This window comes from Patagioenas fasciata, chromosome 3 (assembly GCF_037038585.1).
Source record: "Patagioenas fasciata isolate bPatFas1 chromosome 3, bPatFas1.hap1, whole genome shotgun sequence".
In the NCBI taxonomy this organism is placed as follows: domain Eukaryota; kingdom Metazoa; phylum Chordata; class Aves; order Columbiformes; family Columbidae; genus Patagioenas; species Patagioenas fasciata.
In genome coordinates this window covers 21,317,609-21,340,609 of record NC_092522.1, presented here as the reverse complement: position 1 = coordinate 21,340,609, position 23,001 = coordinate 21,317,609, and the positions used below count along the sequence as shown (strand labels likewise).

At 45.3% G+C, this 23,001-nt stretch overlaps 1 protein-coding gene across 1 annotated transcript in view; it reads left to right on the top strand.

Annotated features, from left to right (window-relative positions):
* The first annotated feature begins 5,108 nt into the window (after positions 1-5,108).
* LOC136099663 (TOG array regulator of axonemal microtubules protein 2-like) overlaps positions 5,109-23,001 on the top strand; it is a 35,905-nt gene continuing 18,012 nt past the window's right edge. The window contains exons 1-9 of the mRNA XM_071807273.1: positions 5,109-5,236; positions 11,171-11,304; positions 13,501-13,635; positions 14,561-14,796; positions 16,483-16,643; positions 17,909-17,955; positions 19,801-19,991; positions 20,941-21,079; positions 22,019-22,174. Of these exons, the coding sequence (XP_071663374.1) occupies positions 5,220-5,236; positions 11,171-11,304; positions 13,501-13,635; positions 14,561-14,796; positions 16,483-16,643; positions 17,909-17,955; positions 19,801-19,991; positions 20,941-21,079; positions 22,019-22,174 (1,216 nt within the window). The 5' untranslated portion in view covers positions 5,109-5,219. The remainder of the gene's footprint in view (positions 5,237-11,170; positions 11,305-13,500; positions 13,636-14,560; positions 14,797-16,482; positions 16,644-17,908; positions 17,956-19,800; positions 19,992-20,940; positions 21,080-22,018; positions 22,175-23,001) is intronic.

Below are 23,001 nucleotides of genomic sequence, written 5' to 3'. Positions count from 1 at the left end.
AGGTGTTTACTCTGGAGAGAGGATGATCTTTCAGTGCTGGGGCACTAATGAGAGAGGAACCGAGTGGCTCTTGCTGTGGATCCAGAAGCAGTTGATGTGATCTGAGAAGCTGGCACACCTGGCAGAAACTGGAAAGGGCAATGTACACAGCAGGGCACTGGCTAAAGCTCAGAGGGAAGAAGGGTGGCATGTTCCTTGGGAAATAATGGGCAGGGCTGGAAAAACTGACAGTAACCAGTGGCCTTTTTTGTAGGAGAGAAATATCCTGATTGTGGGTGGATGCACAGCTTCCTTGTTCCACGTCCAGCTCTGAGGGTAGCTCCTGCAGTATCCATGGTCTTTTGAACATGCTTGCTGTCCCAAAGCCACATTGAAAGTAGTATGTAAGTGTGCTCCCTTTCAGAACCTCTCTGCTGCCCTAATCCTCACTCTGGAGTGGCTCTACTCAAAGCTGCAGTGTCTTCCAAAGCCACTTAAATTATCCCTTTGCCCTTGTCCAGTGTACAAATGAGGTTGCCACGGGCAAAGCCCAGGGGCTTGCAACCCAGCAGAAGTGGCTGTGAACAAAAAAGAAGCTGCCTGTGCATCAAGAAGCTGCCGCAAATGGCTGCGCTGCTCAGCAAGTGTTCTGTGTGAAAGAAAATGTGCTGAGAGGAATTGCTGAACAGGTTTCTGGATACCAGTGTGTAAGGTGCCATGATTTCCATCCCTGCTGCGGATGGGGCAAAAAGTCCTGCTCAGCCCAGTTGTCCTGCCTGCGGTGCCCTGAGGCTTCAAACCAGGGTGTGGAAGTTTAGCTGAATAAGTCCAAGATGTGTTTGTTGGCATAGAGATGCCATGATTTGTGTCTAGAGAGAGAGAGGATCTCAAGGCAATTTGTTTTGTTAACCTGTGAGGGATGATTGGACTGTTCCCTGTCAGGGGCACTGACAAAGGAGTTTTGGGGTGCTATGGATAGATGAGAGTGAGTTTGACCTTGTAGCAAGGTTTATCCCATGGCTGCCTCAAGGAATGTTGTGATAGCTGTCACCAAGTTCATTTCCAGGGCAGGTGTGAGCACATAGACACTGCCCCTTCTCCTATAACATAATGTGTCCTTACAGGGTGTGTAGGTGACATAAGAGCATGGCCATGTGGGTGATGCTGCTGGAGATGAAGTGGGTCTGACGCAAATTAGGCTCAGGAGGGAAGGTATTCTTTTCCCTGGTTATGGCTGCAATTTTTTTCTTCCTTTTAAAAAGCATGAAATAAAACTTTGACTTGCTGTTTTTAAGGCTAAGCACATAGGCTTTTGACTTTCTCTTTGGTTGAATCTGTCTCATCAGCTTCAGTATTACTGAACCAAAAGAAAAAAGAGTGTAGGTGCTCAGAGAGGGAGACTGGACATTAGATGCTCCTGAGTGGTCTTAGTCTGACCAGCTGACCATCTTGGCTCTACTTTTGCCACTTTTGGTGATACAATGAGGATCACACTTCTCAGTGCTGCAAATGCTGTTTTCCTATAGAAGTGGTCATTTTGAGACACCCAGGATCTTAACTTTTTCTCTAGAGCTGAGAAGGTAGCTCATTTCTGGGCCCTTAATTAGAGACAGACCCAACACTGTATTGGGAAAAGTCTTTTGAAGAGCTGCTGCCACCACTATTTTATGGTAACGCCTCTAGCTGACTGCTGCGCCAGCTCTGTTAGATGATGCACACATGTTTAGGAAGAGACAATTCCCTCCCTTAAAGGGTTTATTGCCTTAAAAGAAAACACGGAGAAAGGTGAACAAGCAGCATTTCTGCTATGCTTGCTTTGCAGACAGAGGCTGGAGCAGATTAAGTCTTACCTGAAGCCTGCAACACGGCTGAGGCAGAATTTTTCTTGCGTCTGCTAAGGTCTAAAGCAGTGCAGGAGTCTGAGGGCAGTCCTCTGCCTCTTGTTTGTAGCAAAAGCAAGAAGTCTTTCGGGAGAATTCTCCTGTTTCATGCAGGAGATGGCAGATTTGGAGACCCATTTGCTGCAGTCAGTTCATTTTCTGCCATTCTACAATATATATAGGGTTGTTATTTTCTCATATATGTGATTACTCAGCCTTGGAGAAGCTGAGAGAATGGTGTGGTTTAAGGTGACTCATTGTAAGGCGGAATCCTTTACTCCTACAGTGCTGGTAACAACAGGGTGGCTTGGCAGTGACTAGAAGATAGTTCCCTTTGGCTTTGCTGCTGCTTTTACCAAGTGATGTGACAGTCACCTCCTCAAATCGCAACAGGGTGTGTGTGCTGCCTGTGCTAGTTGGAGAAGGATTGTTAACTCCTGCAGATGGTTTTCTGTGGGTTTTTTTCTCCTGTAGTAGCTGAATTATTGTGCATTTTTACAGCTAATTATCCTTCCCTACTTATCTGTTGGCTTACAGGTTGGGTACACTGGCTTGAGACTCGCTGCTTACTGTCTGAATTCCTTTTCTCATAACACTCATGGGGACACTTTCCATACAAATAATTGTAAAGACAGGTTGAGCTGCTGCTCCTCATGGTTAACAGAGAACCTCAGGTGTGCCCTTGTACTTCTGCACAAAATTTCCTTCTCTTTTTGTATACATGGGGTTTTTAAATACAGCCAGAAGCAACCTTGTTGTGGACGATATCCAAACTCAACATGGACATTATGAAAATATTATAATTTTTACATTTGAAAGTATCTTCTGAGTGAGCATAACTACAGCAAAGCTAAATTTCTGTTCTGCATTGCCTATTGCACAATTATCCACAGCAGAGGGGATAGGCATAAAATATTTGTAATGGGGGTGGTGGAGAATTGCTGTTTGGCAGCTTTTAGTGGAGACTGCAGTGAATGTGGCCATGACACATTGGAGAGGGCCAGGCTGAAGGAATAATTTCTCCGCTTTTCCTAATCTTGCCTGAATACAATGCTTTCTGTAGGGCTGGTATGGACTTAACACGATCTGAGAGGGGCTTCAAACTCACACTGCCCAGCTGAGCCATTTGCCATGCAGAGATGTCATCAAATCCTGCAGCAAGGGGGCTGGAAACATCCCCCTCCCTTTTATCAGTTTCCAGCAGCTGCAGACTTTGCTGTTTGCTCGCACGCTGTGCAAAGCTTTAGGGATGATTCTCACACAGTGGTTGTAGGTAGGCAGGGAGGGACCAGGAGCACAATGTGGTTCAGAGCGTGTCCCTGCCTGAAGCTCTGGGTGCTGCTGAGGTCCCTTGGGTGCTTTTGGCTGCAGCACTCAGGGACCTGCCTGCCAGCCCTGCAGGCAAAACATATTCCTTGCATCTCACGCTCAAGATTTCTTCAGAGAAGGGGTTGCTATGCAGCCTTGTTTATTCCTGGTATGTGACACTGTTTGCTTGCTGAGCTTGTACACCTGGAAGGGGGAGCCTGCTGTCCTCCTGGAGAAGGGGTCCAGCTTGACAAATGGCCATCCCTGCTTCCAGTTTTGGAAACACAGGGTCTGGAGCAGAAGAAATCCTCGTTCCCTTGTGGGTGGCAATCCGCAGCAGGGCTTTACAGCTCCTGAGGGCATTGCAAGCTTAACAACGTGGAGCAAGATTTCCAAAGTGAAGGACATGTGTGTTTGTGAAGGAGGTTGGTGGACAGCCCTGTCTCCTGTGCTATTGGTTTCTCAGCAAGGTGGTGCTCCAGGGGGGCTGGCAGTAGCCAGGCAGAGGGGTTGCTTTTACTCTGCTCTGGTAGAGGTTGCTTGGTGCAAGCATCTTTCCCAGAAAGCAATAAACTCTGGGAAAAAGAGTTGATGATTTTTTCTTTATTCCTTCTCTTTTCAACAAATTATTTCAAAAATTCTTGAAACTGTTGCTGTGTGACAGAGAGTTTGGGTGTCAGTTAAAAGAGACACAGTCCTGGGAAGTGTGGAAGGAGAGCGATGCTTGGGGTGGCAGATGGAAGGAGGGGAGAGGACAGGTGGGAGCTGCAGTGCAGATGTGGTGGTTTGTTGACAGGGAAGCTCCTCTTCATAAGAAGAGCAAGAGCCTGGCCTCTGCCACGCAATGGGGAGCAGAGCAGGAGCTTCCACCTGGGCTCAGGTGCTGCTCCAGGGCTCCCTTTGCTGGTATGTGTGGGCAAATGGGCAGGTCTCCGCTCAGCTCCTGCCCCAACTCCCCTTGCTCTGACTGGGGCCAAAAAGCAAAAACTGCACTGTTTGTCCTTCCTGGCTCATACTTTTATTTTCCAGGTAGAATTGAGGAAAGTTAAAATCAAATCAACTTTCTGACTCAGCCCCTGCTAAAGATTAGGTCACTGTTTATGGCTTCTGGGGTGCTGGTTCATCTGTGCAGGATGGTAATCGAGTCTGCTCTTGCCAATGGTTTAAACTGTTGTGTTTCACGAAGTTTAACCTTGGTGATTTGCTTCAAAGGATGTGGGGGAAAAGTGGAATCTTTTTACTCCAAGCAAAGAGAGAAGTGAACCTTAGTGAGCTTACAGGCTCTCTGATACGTAAATGCCTAGTCCCAAAGCAATATCACTCTGATCAACAAACTTGCCTCCAGGTTAGCTTCTGTTTTCAAAGCTCTTTATTACTTAAAGTATAAATCTCTGAAAATTTGATCTGGGAAAGATGTAGGAGGAGGATGAAGAGGGAAGATCCAGAGTATGACACATCTCAAATTGCTTCTGGGGTGCAGAGATGTCAGCCTGCCACAGCAGCAGAGGGACGACAAACCAAACTCTCTGAAGGATTGAGATATAGGGACCCTCCTCATTATCAAAGTGTTTGCTGGTTACTTTCTCCCTCTGCTTCTCTCTTTCTTTCTCCAGAGACAATGCCTTTGCTTCACTTTTTTTTTTCATTCTATTTCTTCTTGGTAATACACCTAACAATTAGCTAGCTGGGGCTCTGCTGCAGAGACCACTGCTATAATGACAACAGTAACTGCTCATATTAGTGTAATATCCATCATCCCAGGGCCTTTGAGAGCTTTGCAAAGCTTCCAGGCATCATTTGCTATTTTCTGTTGGAGGATATGTAAGAAACTAAAGCTGACTTTTTAAAAATCTGTGTCCTGCAGAGGTCACATTTATAAGCTCCTAACAGTTTTCTGGCCCTAAGATTTATGTTTCTGAGCCTTCTTTTTCTCTGCAGGCCAGTGAATGAATCGTCAGCAGAGCAAGCCCTGCCTCTGCATTCTTCCACTTGTCATGCCGTTCCTTGGCTTCGCTCACTTTCGGACATTGGAAGTGATGGCAGTTGGGAAACATGGTGCTTTCTCCCAGGTTAGTAAACCCAACCATTGCAAGTTTCGTCAGCCAACTCTACAGCGTTGCATGTCCAGCTCTGGCAGCTCCTTTTTATCCTCTTCCCTGTAAGTTCTGCGGTTTGTTGCAGAGACAGGCTATTACTCCTTGGCCTCTTAGTGGCCTCGGGCTCATGCAAGGTAGATGCTGCCAGCTGGCAGGTATTGGAAAATAAACATTTGTCCACCTTGACTGAAGGTCCTGCTTTGGGTCCCCTGGTCACCGTGGTGTGGGGCTCTGAGCAGCAGATCAGATGCAAGAAAGCCCCTGTGTTTAGCAGGCATCAACCCGTGGACACTTGGGCACTCCAGGGATTTAAATGCCTGTGGAGTTAGGTGATGCCTTGTAGGTCAGAAGAATGGAGATTTTAACTATTTCAGTGATACCTGAATGGTGGACTTAGGACCTGAACAAGACAGAGGTGCTTGAATACTGTAACAGTGGGAACTGTTGTATTTCAAGGTTCATACGGCACTAAGAACAGTACTGGGACTTCAGTGGAATAGATGTAAAAGCAATAAAACGGACAATTAAGCTGGTCTTGTTACAGGATATGGTCTTGTTTTAGTATGTCAGCCCTGCACCTCATGCTCCCAATGCTTGTTACTCATAATGAAAAATTTCAATACAGACCTCAGATCCCATGCTGCAACTGAACGAAATTGCTTCAGATCATTGAGAATTTCCCTGCCTGATGATTACACAGGAACAGGACAGAGCCCTGTCATGGTTCAACCGTGATAGCCACTCACTCACCCCCTCCCTCTCCCCCCCAACAGAGGAGAGAATCAAAAGGGAAGAGAGAAACTTGGGTTGAGATAAACACAGTTTAATAAAATAACAAAATAGTAACACACTACTAGTAAATGTGTGTATATATATATATATATACATATAATAGAAATAAAAGATACTCAAGGCAATTCCTCAGGAAGACACCAAGCAGCCACTCCTAGGAAACAGCACCTGTTCACAGAGAGAGAAGAAAGAGGAACAAAGGCAGAAAAGCTCAGAGGTCTCTGCAAAATGGCAAAAAGCTGAACTAAACATCCTGCACCAAAAACTCCCCCGGCTCCGAAAAAAAAAAAAAAAGAGAGTACGAAAAAACCCAACGTGTGCAAGAGAAAGCACCAGAGAGAAAGAGCAGAAGAGCCCGCAACCCGGAAGATCCTGACTTTTCTTAAATATGTGGCAGGATGCTAGTGCGATGGAATACTCTTATTGATCGGTGTGGATGTCAGTCAAGCTCTGCCCCATCTCTGCCCCCTTCCTCACTGCCTCACACCTGTGGGCAGAGCTCAGAGTGTCCTTGGCTCTCAGCCCAGAGCAATTAAAAACATTAACTCTGTCCTGGGGTGTTATCTCTTGCTCTCAAACTAAGTCCAAATAATGAACATGCTAGTTATAAAAAAAGAACGGTTTCTAAATGCATGAAGAAAATTTACCCATTTTCAGTCAAACCAGCAGGGCCCTTAGAATGCTCACTTGCAGTTATCTTGGATTTATGCAGCTGTTTGTGGAAACCTGCTGTAGTTAGCATGCTTGGCATTGTTCTGTGCTTGTATGAAAGATGTGTGGAACACTATTCAGGGCCCTACCAGGAGAAAACTACTGTCCAGGGAATGTATTTTAGTAGCCCTGAGAGATGGCTTCACACAGGAGTACGAGGCAGGAGATCCCTTTCCCCGAGGCTACTGAGAGGAAGGCACTGATGAAGACGAGCCAAATATTTCTAAGGAAAATGCTTTTAGAAGAAACAGACGTGACCTGAGAAACAGCTGATCTAACATTTCAAGACATGGGCCACTGGTTGGACTTAATATGAGGATGCATCTAGTTCAAGGTGCTGATTGTGACTGCTTCTGTACCCAATCCTTGAGTGTTGGGCATCTAGGGCCTTCATCCACGGCAGAAATCCTATGTGCCATGAAGACCCGCTCTCAGAAGAGACGCAGCAGCTGATTGTTGCATGCTTTTTCTAGCACTAGCCCCTGCAGTGAGGACCTCTCTGCATGAGATGCTCTGCAAAACCCTGCATGGGCTCCGGATCTCACTTTTTGAAGGTTTTCTTCAAAATGTCTAGGTGAGGCGGGGAAATGTTTCGATGCTTTTGGTCGAGGTTGGGTTACACTCAAAGCAAAGGTGTGTCAGTGTACTTGGCTCTTTCTCGTCTCATTGTGTCATGCAGTCACAGGAGCCCACAGAGCAATCGATCACCCACCTTTGGGGAATGACCGCCCTAGGCCACATCTCCAACAGAGACCGTCGCAGTGCTCAGTGGGAGCAAACTTGTGTACAGTACTCAAATAACCGTGGTGTCCAGCACAACAGCTCATTAGAGCTGGCATGAGGGATTGCTCAAGTGCTTTTTGAAGGAGCTAATGAGGTTTGGCATTCAGATCAGCTTATTCCTAACTCTTGATTTGCTGCCCTGGGTAAGCTGCTGCTTGTGGTAACTCTTGTTTCATGGTTGAGCAGGCCCGCTCTGCTGAGAGGCAGCCATTAAAGGAATTTTCAATAGGGGCATTAAACTTTTAAGATCTTCTGAATGAAAGCTGAGGGCAGAACTTATAAAAAAAGCATCATGTGGGTGATGCTTTTAACATTACATCTTTGGTGTGTGCCAATTGGTTAATATTGCTAACAAATTAAGCAAAATTAGTAACAATTGTTAGTAAATATTTGAGAAAGCAGTTTGCTGGTTCAGAAATTCCTCAAAACAGTAAGTTCAACGGTAAGTGAAAGGAGATTTTGAATGTGTAATCCTACTTGCACCATCATGCAGAGGAAAGATACAGGAGCACTTCCTGAGAGCTGTGCCTCTAACCTAAGCAGCTTTGACACGAAGAACATAGAAAAAGGGTGAGAGATACAATTAGTAGCCCAGGGATCTGACTCGCAATTCTCCCACAGGTCTGGGGAAGCTGCCCAGTGCCACCGGGCGATGGCTGTTTACTCCATGTAAAAACTTCATGTTAAAGATGCATTAGGGCCCTGTAAGCTGAAATCCACTGAAACCCCAAACAACTGTCATCACTCCAAGTTAATTTTATCCTAACAACAACTCTCTGGCTGGTGAGATATTTGATTCAACTGCCACAGTGGCTCCAATCCTGATGGACTCTGCAGGGTTGTTGGTATCAGCATGTCTCACGTAATGCTACTGTATGTTTACTGCTCTAGGAAGCTACCAGAGAAACAGCTTGTTAGGTGGGAAAGAAAGTAATGGTAGCATTAAATAATCTCTGTTTGAATTTACTGGTTACTAATGATCCAAAGAAGCTGAAAATCCCAGAGGATGCATTTCCTTTCGATTAACCCAGCAGAAGGATGACAGGGAGCACATTTACTGTTGACTGTAACATCACAGGGCCTGGAGCTGTTCAAATGCAGTTGTATTCCATTTTTTCCTCTCCAGAAAGCCATTTTCAAACACTTTTTCGCTTTGTAGGGAACCTCTGCCACCGTTCTCCTCTGTACAGAGAATGGCACCAGCTTGTTTTCCGATCTCCTATCAGTAGTGGCAGAAGATGAGTCCTGCACACCCAACACTTCCCCCAGGCTGCAGACAAATTGCTCTGCCTAATGATAATTCCGGTTACAGTGGTTTCAGTGCAAGGGAGAAAGGGGTTGCCCTGCATAGCTGTACATTTTGGGTTTTCCATATCATGTACCTGGTCTGAATTAGGAACTATGCCCTGAATTTAGGCAATTAACCCTGTGGAGGCCACAGAGGTGTTGTAAGTAATGCCTTTCTTAGTTGCACTTACAGTGTGTTAGCATTTAGGTAGGACAGCCTGGCAGAGGAACAGACCTGAGGCATGGAGAGCCTGGCTTTGTGGTGCAGGGTAAATGAGTGGCAGAGGCAGCCTTCTCCCCTAGCTACAGAATACACTCATCCTGGTACTTACAACTTTATCTTGGGCATTTGAAATACCTTCAGAAATGTGGCATCCTCAGCTTCTTTTATGAGGTGATCTTAATCAGCCAAAATTGCCACTGGCATGTTTCTTAGGTATTTATCCTATGCAGTGAGATGAAAGAAAATATACCTTAATCCCTGCTTTATGCCCTAGTCCAACTCACAATTATAACTCCATTGCTTGTTTTAAAGTACGCAGTCCAAATAGACCTACATCTCTATTTTTAAAGGTATTTCATCCCTGCCTTCCATTTAAAATAATGGGAATTGGCCTCTAAAAACCCTCTAAGCACCTTCATTCCTTGACCTTAAGCTGTCTCTGTGAATTTATCAACACTAACAAAATAAGGGTGAAAGCCAGAACTGGCCTGACTGTGTCAGTTGACTCCAGCCTTTCTGAAATCACTTGCTTTATTCCAGATGAACACTTTGACAGCTTTTGAGCAGAGTTAAATCTCTTGAGTAGGAGGTGGAGGAGTACAAGGCCTTGCTGCAATATGAACAATTTCTGTTGAAATTTGCTTGAGGATAGCATTTTATCTGACTATAAGTTTGACTGATAGGAGGGTACCTAAAGTCTCTGTACAGGCATTCTTCGTTATTTGTTTGAAGCTTACAGAATACATTAATAGGAACCTGCCTTTGCTTCTTCCATCTAGTGCAGAGGCATTTTTCCTTCTGTAATAATTTAACTGAACTGTTCTGTGATTGATCCTTCTGGCTGCACTTAGCTAGCATGTGATAGTTGTTCTGTTTGCAGACCTTTAGAGGCACCTATGAGTGGATTTTCAAAAGCAGCTCACATTGGCATCCTTCTATACTCACTGACGTTTGTAGGAATTTTACTGCTGGTTTATCATCCTGACCTCTTATCCTAAGGTACACTCAGCAAAATCCCCTCGTACCTCTCATTTAGGCCATAAGAAACGGGTTAATCCATTTAAGGAAGCAAAAGCCCTGTATGGTGACTGAAGTACCTATCAGAAGGTGAAAAGAAATCTCTAGAGTTTCGAAGTGAAAGCAACCAAACTGTTAAGGAAACGGACTGCAGAGACTGAGGCTGAAAAATGTCACATTTTGCTGTAGCACTAACCTGAAGGGCTAAGCATAAACTTCCTTTACTCTCATATACCCTGTGCACTATAACACTGCCTACAACTCCTCGAGCCCCTTGGGATGTGTGCTTGCTGATGTGAGAATGGCAGGTAGTTTCTGGATAGCTAGCAGCCCTGACTATGGGTTGTGCTGTAGCCTCAGGCTTGCTGAGGTGCTGCAAGCATGATAGATACCTCAGCAACGCTATAAATGTAGGCAATTCAGCTACAACAGCAGTTGTTTCAGCTGCTTTTCTTCTTCCTTTCCCAAGGAGTGGCAGATTTGGAAGTATTTGGCTTGTGGTTTGAGTTGTGGCTCAGAATTACTCATGGATGTGTCAGAAAATCTTACCTACCCCTTTCTGCAGAAAAGGAGTCTTGCAGACTGGTGGAAAGTGCTACAGATATGAGTTACACACCAGTCTCCACTATCATCAGCCTTGTAAACCCCCTAAAATCCAAGTACATTTGTATTAAAAAAGAGCAAACTATTCTATCCCCCATTTTTCCAGTTGTTCTTGGGGTAAGTCCAGCATGACATTACAGCTCTTTGTACCAAATGTGTGAAACGATGCTCCTGCTGCAGTGGCAGCAGCACTGAGGTCAGTGGGAACAACCCTGAGACACTGTGCTGGGCCCAACAGCACTGGGCCTGGTGAGAGACTTGCCTCTGCTGCCGTGCCCATACAGCCATGGGGAGAGCAGCTGCTGGGGTAGAGTTACGTTACAGTAGTCTTTGTCCAGCGTTTGTACTTTATGGCTATGATTTTGACAGAACGTGGAAAATGTAGCTTGAATATATCTTAATGTTGTTTTGTACGCAGGAACCCTGTAGGCAAGGCAATGCCAGGAATCGGTGGCTGTCACTTGCACTAGCAGTGTTATTTTTCCATCCAGGTTCCTGATGCTGCAGGGGAACCCATCAGCAGCTGTATCAGGCCCACCGACCAGCAGCACATCAAGTAGAGTTTCATCTGCAAAGAATCCATTGCTCCCCCCCACCATGGCCACACAAGATGATTTCACAGCAGGTAAAGGGCTGCAGCAGACTGGAGACTCCTTCAGTTGGGCTTGTTGCAATCCTGTTTCTGCAGCTTTTGCCTGGAGGATGTTTGTCTGCAGCGGCAGTGCCAGTGCCCAGGAATGCTGCTCAGCTCAGGGAGGCAGAGCGTGTTACAAAAGCTGCATTCAAAGTGCTGATCATGAGACCCTGGAGATGCTGGCAACTGCAGCAGCTATTCTTCATGCTGTACAAGTGAGAGGCCAGCCTTAGAGGCTGGGGAATGGGGAAGACATTGAACAGGACATGAGGCAGGGAAACATGCTGTGTATAATCTTGAATTTTCAGGAACAGCCAATATCAGAAATTTTGGGGGGCAGGCTATGTTTTTGTTGCTTTTGGGTGTCTCTGCAGTAAAGAAAGCAGGGAGTAAAGCCCTGTAATGGTGAAGCAGAACAAAGGAGAAGATTTGGATGGACAGTTTGTGTCCTGCAGATACAATAATCAAATACGCCAATGGGGACATCTAATGCAGAGTGCAAACCTTCTTTTAGTTATGATACCTAGTGATTAATTGTTTGTGTCCTAGTATTTTCTTTGTTGTGAAGAGAAATCTAAAACTAAACCAAATCAAAACTCAATCCAAAATGGAGTGGGAATTACAGGAACGAAGGACTTTCAAACTATTATAACTTCAGAAAGTATCTACTTATTAGACATTGCCAAACTCTAGAGACCATTGTGGGTTGTCTACACTTTGAAAGGAGAGGAAAGAAATCCTGCAGTCATGGATGGACAACTAGCAAATCATATGCAAATATGTAGAATGTTGAGCTGTCACAATGCTGGAATGCAAGTGCACCAACCAACGGAATCATTTGAGGTTACTGTCGTGGGTGACTGCCACAGTTTGCCACGGTGCAGTGTTTACCTCACTTAGAGTGCAGCTTAAGAGAGCGACAAAAGGTACTCTGCTACCTACTGCGTGAAGGAGATATCAAGGAGAATTGGGTGAGAGTTGTTTAGAGTGATTCATATGGGGGCAGGAAATGTGAAAGGGTAGAGGGAGGCCCTCCCGTTGAGTCATGAGGTTCAGAAGGGATCCCCTTGCTTTCTAAACTCCTTCTTGCAGAGGAGTCTAGGTGTGGCTAGATCCAAACTTAGCCCCAGACTAGGTCAACAGTTTATGTCTAAGAGACACAAAGGGTAAAGGAAAACAGGCCAGGGATTATAGGTGTTTATGGCGAAAGGATTATATGGGCACATGCAATTCTTTATATTGCTTGCCTAGGATTTAAAAGTTTCACCATTCTGCATCTCAACCTGCTTATGTCCCCTCATGCAATTATTCAGTCCAATAGCATTATTTGAATCTGAGGTCTTCTTGCTTCTCGTTGGATTCTTTCATCGTCTTCAGACAGGCCTTTGTTTTGTTTAATTGCAGACATGTTTATAGTCCATAGCCACTTTGTGCTGGCCTTGAAGGCATTATTTGGTTGAAATGAATCCTGTTTCGCTCAGCAAAGTACAAAACCGGCCTTGTCTTACGTGTCCATGATTGTCTGTATCTGCTTTTGTTTTCATTAAGTAGATACAAGTTCAGTGAATATGAGCAGAACTTTACAACATACAGTTTAAGATTTCAGCAAATTTAGCTTACTAAGTAAAGTGAGACAGACAGTATCTTAAAAATTACACAACCTTATAATCTAGTGATTAATTCTATTTCAAATGCATTTACTTGAGCTAAATGATTAGTATAAAACTTAAATTTGTGCTTATCCAGTGATCAGTGAATAGTAAAAGATCATTGCCCTACAGCCACGCTTGTCTAGCAGAGACAGCTCACTGTAGGCTCACCCAGGCTGTCATATTTATGGAATAAAGTGGTTGGCTTGAAGTCAAATTGCATACAGTGGGAAAGGTCTGCATGAGACTCCTTGCACCCACAACTTATCATTGTTCACTCTGCCATTCTATTTTCTTGTGGGTTTCCTAAAATAAGTTCTTGGCCTGGCTAAAGCTCAGGCCTTTGTCTCCTTTGGAGCCTGTACCATATTGCTGCTGGTGTGGCTGGGTGTAGGTTGAGAGCACACATCACAGTGACCATTCCAGAGGCCAGGACTAGTGTGTTAATCTTCTGTGAAAAAAAGTGTCTGGTGGTTTTTTTTTGTCTCCATATCAAATGTTGTGAATTTGAGTCTTTTGTACTGTTCTTATTTTAAAGCTAAATACCACACCTCAATTGCTGTCTACTACGGGAGCGTTCCCAAATTCAAACCCAGATACAAGGCTCTGCGAGGCAGAAGCATTGATTCAAACTTGCGGTTTTGTGGCAGCAGTTGGACTACTGAAGAAGGAGGTGAGGATGGAAGGGGGTTGAATGTGCAATGGTCGCCTCAGCCAAATGAAAAAAAATAAAAAATCAGGGAGAAAGGGTCCGTGGAGGTCAGTCCTCATGTGCTGGCTCTGCATCAGAGTAGGTGGCTGACAGAGAGCTGCAGATGATCCTGTCCTCCTTCAGTGGTGCATATGGCATCACATCTCGCTATCATTAGTTCATTACGCTTTCTCCTTCATCAACAGTAGCCAAATCACTACCACTGCCAGCCAGGACAGGGATTGTGGCCCAACTGCCATAAATCAGGCATCCTCTCCCGGATGACTGGGCCAGTGAGGCTGATGTGCATGACTTCAGCATTGGGCAAGGAGGTGACCACCCCCACCTTTCTCACCAAGCCTCGACCCAGGACCCCCAAGAGAGGGAGGCAAGCAGCGCTGACCCGGGTACCATCCAGATCAAAGACAAGCTGAAGATGAGGAGGATGTCTGACGGTCTGTCAGCCTCATACAGTGGTAAGGCGGGAACCTGCCTGCTCTCCTGTGGGAAGAAGGGTCTTTTCCCAGCCTAGAAAGCTAGTGCACATTCCCAGGGAACAGTTGTGCCCCCTGCAATAACCTTCCCTGTTGCTGTAGGGGTGTACAACTGTGAGGCAGGGAGAGGAGCAGGAGAGTGAATGTGCAGGTGAATAATTCTGGATATGCACAGGTCCATGGGCTCTCTGTTATTCGACAGGAGCTCAGAGGACCAGGATGCTCCTCTGGTGGCTCTGTGGGAGTGCCTAAGTGTTGTCCACTGGCCTGCTTCAAGTGGCTGCCAGCATGAGCATGTTTCCCTGTGCAGCTATTTAGAAGTTTCCAATAAATCTGTCCAATGAAATATCTAGCTTCAGGTGCTTTATGTTTGCAGTGCTGCTTCTATTATGCTTTGTGTCTCTGCTTTGCAGGCCTGACTGACTGTGATGACCCTGAGGGGGTTACCCTGAAGCCAGTAGTTTCCGGATCACCTTCCCCGAAGCTCCTGGAAACCTCCAAGACTATGTCTCCCAACCAGAACAGACCTATTTCCTCAGAGACCTGCATGTTAAGCGATGGAGAGCAGGAGCATGAGGAAAATGACACAGACTATGATGCCAGTGATGAGGATAACACGGAGCTGATGTCAGAGAGTGAAGGATGTAAAGTAAGGAAAGCAAGCCAAATCATGTGTAGTGGGTCTTCAGTTTATTTCCAGTAGGCAGAGCTCTGAGATCTTCTTTTTCTGCAGTGTGAGCCCAGGGAAACAGCTGAGCCAAGAAAGTGCTCAGCTGGACATTGTGCTTCAGGCTGTTTCTGCAACATGCATGCTGCAGACTTGATGTCCTCAGTCTGTATCAATAGGAGAATAGTTTCTGTGCTCTCTAGTGGCTCCTGCTGTGTTTTCTGACTGAGAACACACCAGCAATGAATCAGAGCAACTAAATGTGTCTCACGTGGTCAAGCATGTTCTTCTACAGTTAGTAAAATCCACGTTTCTGTATACATGGTATACTCTTAAACAACACTGAATATCAATGTCCCCGAGACCACGTTTTTCCAAGCCTTATATACTCTATACCAAAAGGCCATGCGGCAAGTGCAGGCTACAATTGGTTACACTCACAGTCACTCATCCCCCCCCACTATGGTGATTGGCTGCAGGGCACTGTTCACAGACTGTTCATGCGCAGCGGCAACGCCCCTCCTGCAGCCTGGGTCGAGGGCAGAGCGGCTTCTGTTTACTTTCCTTTTGTCTCTGGTGTCTCAGGGAAATCCTTCCGTGTAGCACAGCCGCATCAAGCCCTGGCTTGTTCACAGCACACAGCCAGTAACTCTCCACATTCAGTGGCTTCCGTGCAGCTTCATTATCTCCCATGGTTCTGCCCAGGGATAGGTGAAGGGAACTGCCAACTCTGGCCATGGGTAATGGAGTCCAGACTCCATCCACTTTTTCAGGATGGATAGAAGCTGCAGTTGTTTTGGGTTTGCTGTGGTGGTAAGGAGAAGGCAGATGAAAAACAATTTTTGTAAACTGGATAACCAATAAAAGGCTAATGTATTTGATTTCAGCCTTGCAGATACAGGGCCGACTGTATCCCTGACATTGGCTCTGTTGGTTTCACTGGAATTTGAACAGGTCTTGATTTGGCTCTTTATCTGTGACAAGAATGATGGGATACTAAGGAAGGGTGCATGTCTGCCTCCACTCCCTCCATCCCCTTCCTAGCCATGGCAGGGAGAGCCTGAAGTAATTTCAGCAGGCAGAGACACAGAGCTGCAGGGTGGGAGCTCTGCTGAACTTCAGAAAATGATGGTGAGCCTGAAATTAACTGTGTGGGAGCTGGAGAGCACCAAGTATCCAGAGAGCACAGTAGAATCTGGGCCAAAGGGCTAGTAGGGGAAAGGCAGAAAGCAGAAAAAAAAAGATGGGCTTGAGGAAAGCAGGTTTTGTCAGCCTGCAGAATGACTACGTGGGGACTTGGCTGGAGTTCAACAATGCCTGGTAGGTGCTTTAGGGACGAGAGGCTAGTGATCTAAGCCCATTCCCTTACCATCAGAAAGGCTTATAGAAGCAATGGCATGCAGAACATCCTTACGTCGAGCAGATGGATACCAGGTGGGAAAGCAGCCACTGCTAGAGAGGTGAGTGAGAGGAGAGAGCTGGCAACAGCATGGGGACATTGTCTCTCCCTCATCACTTCCCTTTACATCGCCCATCCTAGGTCAAGTTGCTCCACCAGTTTGACTTTTTTTTTCCTGGTATGTCCTAGCTAAGAGCATGGCTAAACTACTTCTGGCATCAACGGGGAACGCTGGATGCTCCAGCTGAGCACTGTTCTACTATTTCCAGGCTTCCCTGCTGCATTCGTATTGCAGTGGTGACAATGGGAACAAGCCACGGGGAATGGCTTTGCTTTCCCCGATCCCCGAGTCAGCAACATCTTCTGATGGGACTCCTGACAGTGCTGCAGGCTCTCAGAATGCGGATTTCGAAGAGGCCCCAGAGATGAGGTAAGCCAAAGTGTGCGCTTCTCCAATATGTTTTTCATCTCACACTTCTCATCTTGTGAGATTGTTTTCCACGGTCAGTTCTTCAATATATTTATGCAAACTTCTGTACTTTCACCACTTTCTGTATCTCTGGTGACCAGCACTGTGTCAAAGCCAACATCTAAGATTGGCTCTAAGCAACTCAACCAACTCTCACCAACTCTAAGATCAACTCAAAGCCACCTCTAAGATCTTGGGTAGTGGGGCACAGGAGGAGGCAGGACTTAAGAGGAACTTAAAAGCAAGTCCTCTGCTGAACTCTGATACTGATTCACTCTGTAATCTTTGTGGCACCCTTTGGGAACTGTATTGCATGGATCTGAATACAGCATCTGGTTTTGTGTGTGATCTTTGCCAATACCTGTACCTGCAAAGTTATGTTAGGGCAAATATTGACTATTGTAGAGCTGTCTGTAAATTCAGATGCTGCTTCTGTAAGCATCAATTATAACTTCTCTGTGTCTGGGCCTTCACTGTAAAATGGAAGCCCAGATAAATCTCTGTTTATAGATGTCTAATTCTATAGATGCCTAATATTTGCATATGGTTTTAAGATCAAAGGGTGGAAAGTACTAGAGAACAGTTATGGGGCTGTAACTGATGGAAAGATGTTTGCTTCGATATGCGTGAGGAAATCTAGCTGTCAGCTTTATCCTAGTTATAACAATAAATAAGGAGTCATAGAAATATAGTTCCAATTCAAAAGCTTCAGCATAGCTTTTACAGTGCAATCTGAGTATACTTACCTACCAGCTGAGTTGGAAAAACCCTTCTTCTAAAAAGAACAGGGAGGTGTAAGATTATTCTCAGGAGACAGCAGTGGTATTTCCATGTGTAACAAGATACTGCCATCAGTTTAAGGCATGGCCAAGCAATGTTAGGCTTCTACAGCACTATAAAGGTAGCTGCACTCAATACAGACTTATGGCTGGCTTAACATCTCTTGCTGATTCAGAAAGGATGCATGAACAGTGAGAGCCACTCAACTCCGAAAGCAGAGACAGCAGAATTGGATAGTTAAGGCCCAAATTGAAATCCTGTGTTTCAGCTGGAGCTTGACCAGTTCTGTGTGACTCCAGCAGCTGAAAATTTAGTGACAATTAATCACCTTTGTGTATTGTTGGTTTTATGGGTTGCATTTTCTCCTTCATCAGATGGATCTTGCTAAGGAAGTTTGCCTCTCCTTCTGTATCCTCATATATTATTTTGTCCTCAATTTTCTTAAGGTCAAGATCAGGCAGCAGAAGTGAAGAGAAGACATTTAAATCTCAAGGTGGGTACAGGGCATGGTTGCCCTAAAAAGAACATAGGTGACTCATGGATGGCAATGTGAAAATTCAGCTGAAAACTGTCCTGTAACTTTTTTCATTCTTTGATGCACTCAGATGGCTCCTCAGAGACCAGCCACTGGGAAATGTGCTCTGTTGATCCAGTGAAAATGACTCCAGCATGGAGTTATGAATGGCAGGAGCTAGAAGAGTACCTTGGGGCCCTGCAAATGCACAGGAGGAAAAGAAAATGTTCCCCTAACTCATGCTTATACCTTTTAACCCCCAGCATGCTCTCTAATGTCACAAAGATTAGAGAAAAATGAGGCATTTTGCATGAAATGAGAAATGTGCCCACTCATTCCTCCAACACTTGAAGGAGAAAACCTTATCTTGAGCAGCTTCTGAACTGAACCCTTTCAGATCTGAAGTAGATTAATCAGCAGAGCCTATTTTTGCATTGGAAGAAATAGTGAAACCTTGTATGATAGCAAGTCCTTGTGAATTTTCCTTTTACAAAGAGACTTAAGGATCCAGCCTACGCAGGACCTGAGCTCTCTGTCCTTTTAAGTACAAGCCTAAATTCAATGCTGAGTAATGAGGTTTCCTTGTTGCAACTCATTTACCCCAAGTCACATATCCTGGGTTTACGATTACAAATCTCTTCCCCCACTCTATGTGCATATGTCAGTATTGCACACTGAGGCTGGGTAGGAGATGCTTACTGACTTTCCTCTGCTCCCTGCCTTGCGTTGTCACTAGCAATTAGAGTTCTGCAAGACAAAATCTGGTGTCTGGTGCATCTGTGTCAGCCAGTACTTCTAACCTGAAAACCTCAATGACACCGTTGCTGCCCCTTTGCCGTCTGTGGGTTTGTAGCAATAGGAGAGATGGGAATTTGAGAAACAATTGTGCTGATGCAGAAGAAGCAATAAGATCCACTGGTCCCTCAGCTCAGTATTAGTCCTGACAAATAATGGGCATTCCCAATAGGAATGATTCCTTTATTGCTGATATGCAGCTAGGATGCTGGGTGCAACTAGGGAGAACTATTGCTGAGCAAGTAATGTGACATTTTTGATGGATACATTATAGACTAGAAATGAGATATATCATTAAACCATCTTTCTCTCTCTTTTGTTATTGACCTGACCATTCTGCAGGGAAAAAATTCCTGATTTAAGAAAGTTATTCCTTTTTTACTGCTTGGCTATCACATGATTTTATCATCTGTGAAGCCATGTAAGGAATGATTAGTTCTCCGAGTTTTAATAGCTCTTTTTGGAGAGTATTTCAGAATGAGCTGTACTGTGCTATTCCCATTAAGAAAATCAGCCTTTGGTGAGTCTGCCCAGAAAGTGGGCTGACCTACTGCAATTTAGAATGAAACCCCTTGGGGAAAATGAATTCTGGCTTCAAGAGCACAATTCTGCTTTTGGTAACACTCTAGCAATCCTAAGCTTTTCTTTTAATGCCCTCTAAAATATTCCAGCAAAGAGGAGGAAATGTTAATTCTTACCTCTACAAAGACTATTAAATATAGCTATTAAAACCCAGTAGTTCTTTAGTAACTGGGGAAAAGAGGATGTTTACTAAAATCAAAATGGATAGGAACAGAGACAAACCCTTTTGGCAAGAGCAATCTCCATCTCTCTGTTCTTCTCTATCAAACACAGCTGCTCACCAGAATCCAAGGGCTGAGGCCTTTATCGCACAGTAGGTTTGAGTCTGGTGGCCAACAAAGCAATGTCATTTCTGCTGCCAGTGCAATATGGTAGTACGCCATCTGTTTGGAAAGGTGCTATCTTCCTTACTGTTATCATACACGATCTATATCCTTGTCTTATCAGAGGTCCAGACTTTGGAACCCATTTTGCCTCCTATCAAGCATCGCGTTGCTCGTGATGTGAAGTCTGCCAGACGTTTGCGTGAACCTGTGGTCCCATTGCCAAGCCTTCCACTCAGACAGGCCAAGGAGACAAACCATCGTGAGAGGCCTCGCCTTCTGAGTGTCGATGACTTCAAGATCAGCAATGAAAAGGTAATGGCTAAGGACAGGGGTGAGCAGGCTTCCTTTTCAATGACTGTTCAGTGCTTAGCACAAAATGTCACTGAAAATCATAATCTTCCCCTCTTGCGGAGCAGATTCTATTTGGAATACATTTGACAACTACAGAGCAATTACTTGAGTATTTTCCCTGGTGCAGAAGTCACTGGTTGAGAGGCGGTGCTAAGGTTAGGCAAAAAGCATTCTTTATGTGCGGAGGCCGATTTAGAGCAGATCTGAATGGCAGGGCAAGTTACACATCAGTGAACATGTGCACAGTGCATGCTTGGAAGCACAGAAGCAAAGATTATAATGTTGAATGCAAGGAAGGCTGCAGAATAAAATAGAAGACCTTGCTTTTCCTTAGTTACCTTTCTTGCTGTATCTCACAGCCATCTCATTCACAGTTTTTCTATTCAATAAGACCAATGTTCCTCCAACTTGTTTTCACATGACTCCTTTTTTGGACTCTGGGTTCTCAGAGAGCAGCTGAGTCATTCAGAAGCAAGGAAGTGAGAAGCAACTGCAATTACTGGCCATGACTGTTAAGAAGCAGCAAATTACCTCTCATTGCTGGTTATTGCAGATGGGTTTTGTTCCCCTGCCATAGCCTGTAGGAACTGAACCACCTGCTCACAGTAAGGTGAGCTCTTAATCTGTCTTGGAGCGCTGCTATGACTCTCTTGGTTCAAGCAGGTCTTCTTGACATAGATTGAGAAACAGCATCTTGGGCCAGTAGAAGGTTATGGCAATGGAGTGTTACATATCACTAGCTGTAATTGTCTGCCAAGGTGAGGGAAGGAGGAATTCTTCTGAAACTATTGAGATGTATATGGAGCTGCAGTAAAGAAGATGACACGCTACCACTGTGTTCCTGATGAGGTGTTGTGTGTGGTTTGTGCATCTTTTTTCATGTGCTATGATTTATTTCCATTGCAACTAGATCCGCGTTGTCTTGTGCAAGTCAGCTTACAATAAAATGAGAGAGAGGAAGATTGTGCTTAGGGAGAGGGAGGAAGAGACAGAAAAGCCCTTGCAGCTCCCTGCACTGAACACTGACCCCAGGGATGCAGCCAACAAAAGTAAGTGGTTGCAATAGTTGTGAGCCTTTTTGTTTGCTTGCTTGCTACTTACTACATAGTGTTGCAAATGTCTATGAAATTGGACTGGAAGGCTGTTAAACTTGCATCTGAGTGGAAGCTTACACAGGACTTATTTCCACTTTTCAAAGAAAAATACAGAGGCATGATGTGTCTTGCTCCCGGCCCATACTGAGTCAGTCACAGTAAATCACTTTCCCCACTTCTCCTATGAAGTCTTTCAGACTGGATAATTCTGTCTTGCAAACTACACTGGGGATTCAGACTCTCTAATTGAGAGTAGCCTCCAGGAAAGGTGAATGGGTGAGTCCAAAAGAAGGCTTTTCAACCAAGGTGCCCCTGGAAGAAACAAAATCAAACTGTATCTAATTAAAACACAAAATATCTTGCTCACATGATAGGACAGATTATCCTGCTCACCCCACTCCTTGCTGAGGAGCTCACACTATAGAGCTGTGCTGGAGCCCTTAGCCAGAGCTTGCGTTTCACCCACATGAGCAAGCAGCATTGCTGACTTAATTGCAGCTGACAGACACTGATTGTACAGCTGCACGCACTACCTTGAGCACAGCAGCAGCAAACTTAAGTGTCAGCACTCAGCCCAAGGGCATCAGACAAGGTTCTCTGCTCTTTTTCTTGCTATTATTTTGTGAAGTACTAGTGAGGAGTGCTGAGGTGGGAACCTCTAGAATGTAACTTCCCTATCCAGCCTCTGAAACAAGAAAGCAAAAGAAAAGCAGCACTGAGTTTTCCTCATTTCTTACGGAAAGCATCACCACATTGTGTGATCATTGTCTGGGATAACAAAGAGATGTTACCCAGCTCCAGCAAGACTTCTAGCCCTTTCCAAGCCCCCTGTTGAGGGATAGTCCACCCTGTTCAGATGTTTCCTCTTAACAAGATCCTTTTTGGTCTCTGCAGGCTTTGGCCCACCACCTGTCAATGGGACAGCTCCCAGCATGCGCAATACAGGCAAAGAGAGCACTGGTACTGCTTTGAGGAAGCGGTTCAACAGGCCCGCACTGCCCAGCATGCCTGTCATCAACAAGAACAGCAGCGTCCCACGCAACTCCTCAGGTGAGCCTGCTCCCCTGCAGCCCCCACACCAGTACGTAGCACAAGGAGCACAAACTGCCTCACTCCTCAACCACAGGTAAGATCTCAGGTCCAAAGCCTGTTCAGAGGACTGAGAGCAAACCTCCTTTGGATCCATTCCAGCTCAGTGATACTGGAGCAGTTGGTGCTTACACATCCACTGGGAAGTTGAGCTGCATGAAGTAGGGGTAAAGCCTTAAGCTATAGCTTTTGCCAGTACTGATAGTCCAAAACATAACACTGGTGCTGGGAAGCAGCTGTAACTGCAGGACTGAGCTCCAGTACTGTCTGGCAGGGTGTGCTCACCATGCACATATGTGTACCACCATGGTCAGTTAGCCTGTGCTGCTGTCTGGCTCTGCAGCCAGTTTTTCTACTATCGCAGCAAGGGCTGCCTCTTCATGGAAATTAGAGAAGTGATACATTCATTCTATTGCATCTAGAAGTGCTTAACGACTTGTAGCATCTCTCATCCCACTGCCTGCAATGCAAACTGGGAACAAGCAGTGCCTGTATTTCCGACTGTATTTTGGTCAGCCCACCCAAATACAGTGGCTCTCTGTAGCAGAAGACGTACATGAGAGGTTACTGGTGCTCCCAGGCTGCTCACTCCCTGCAGCAAATATGCAGCAGATAGTGAGCATACTGATTCTCAGCTCTCCTTTGTGGGTGGCCTACCTTGTGTTATGATCCTGAGCACCAAGAGTTAGGAAAAAGGGAACTAAGAATGATATTTTGAATGCTCCTTCCTAGTGATGCTACTCCAGTTTTCAAAACTGATCAGAACTAGCCTGACATGGCTCTCCGTT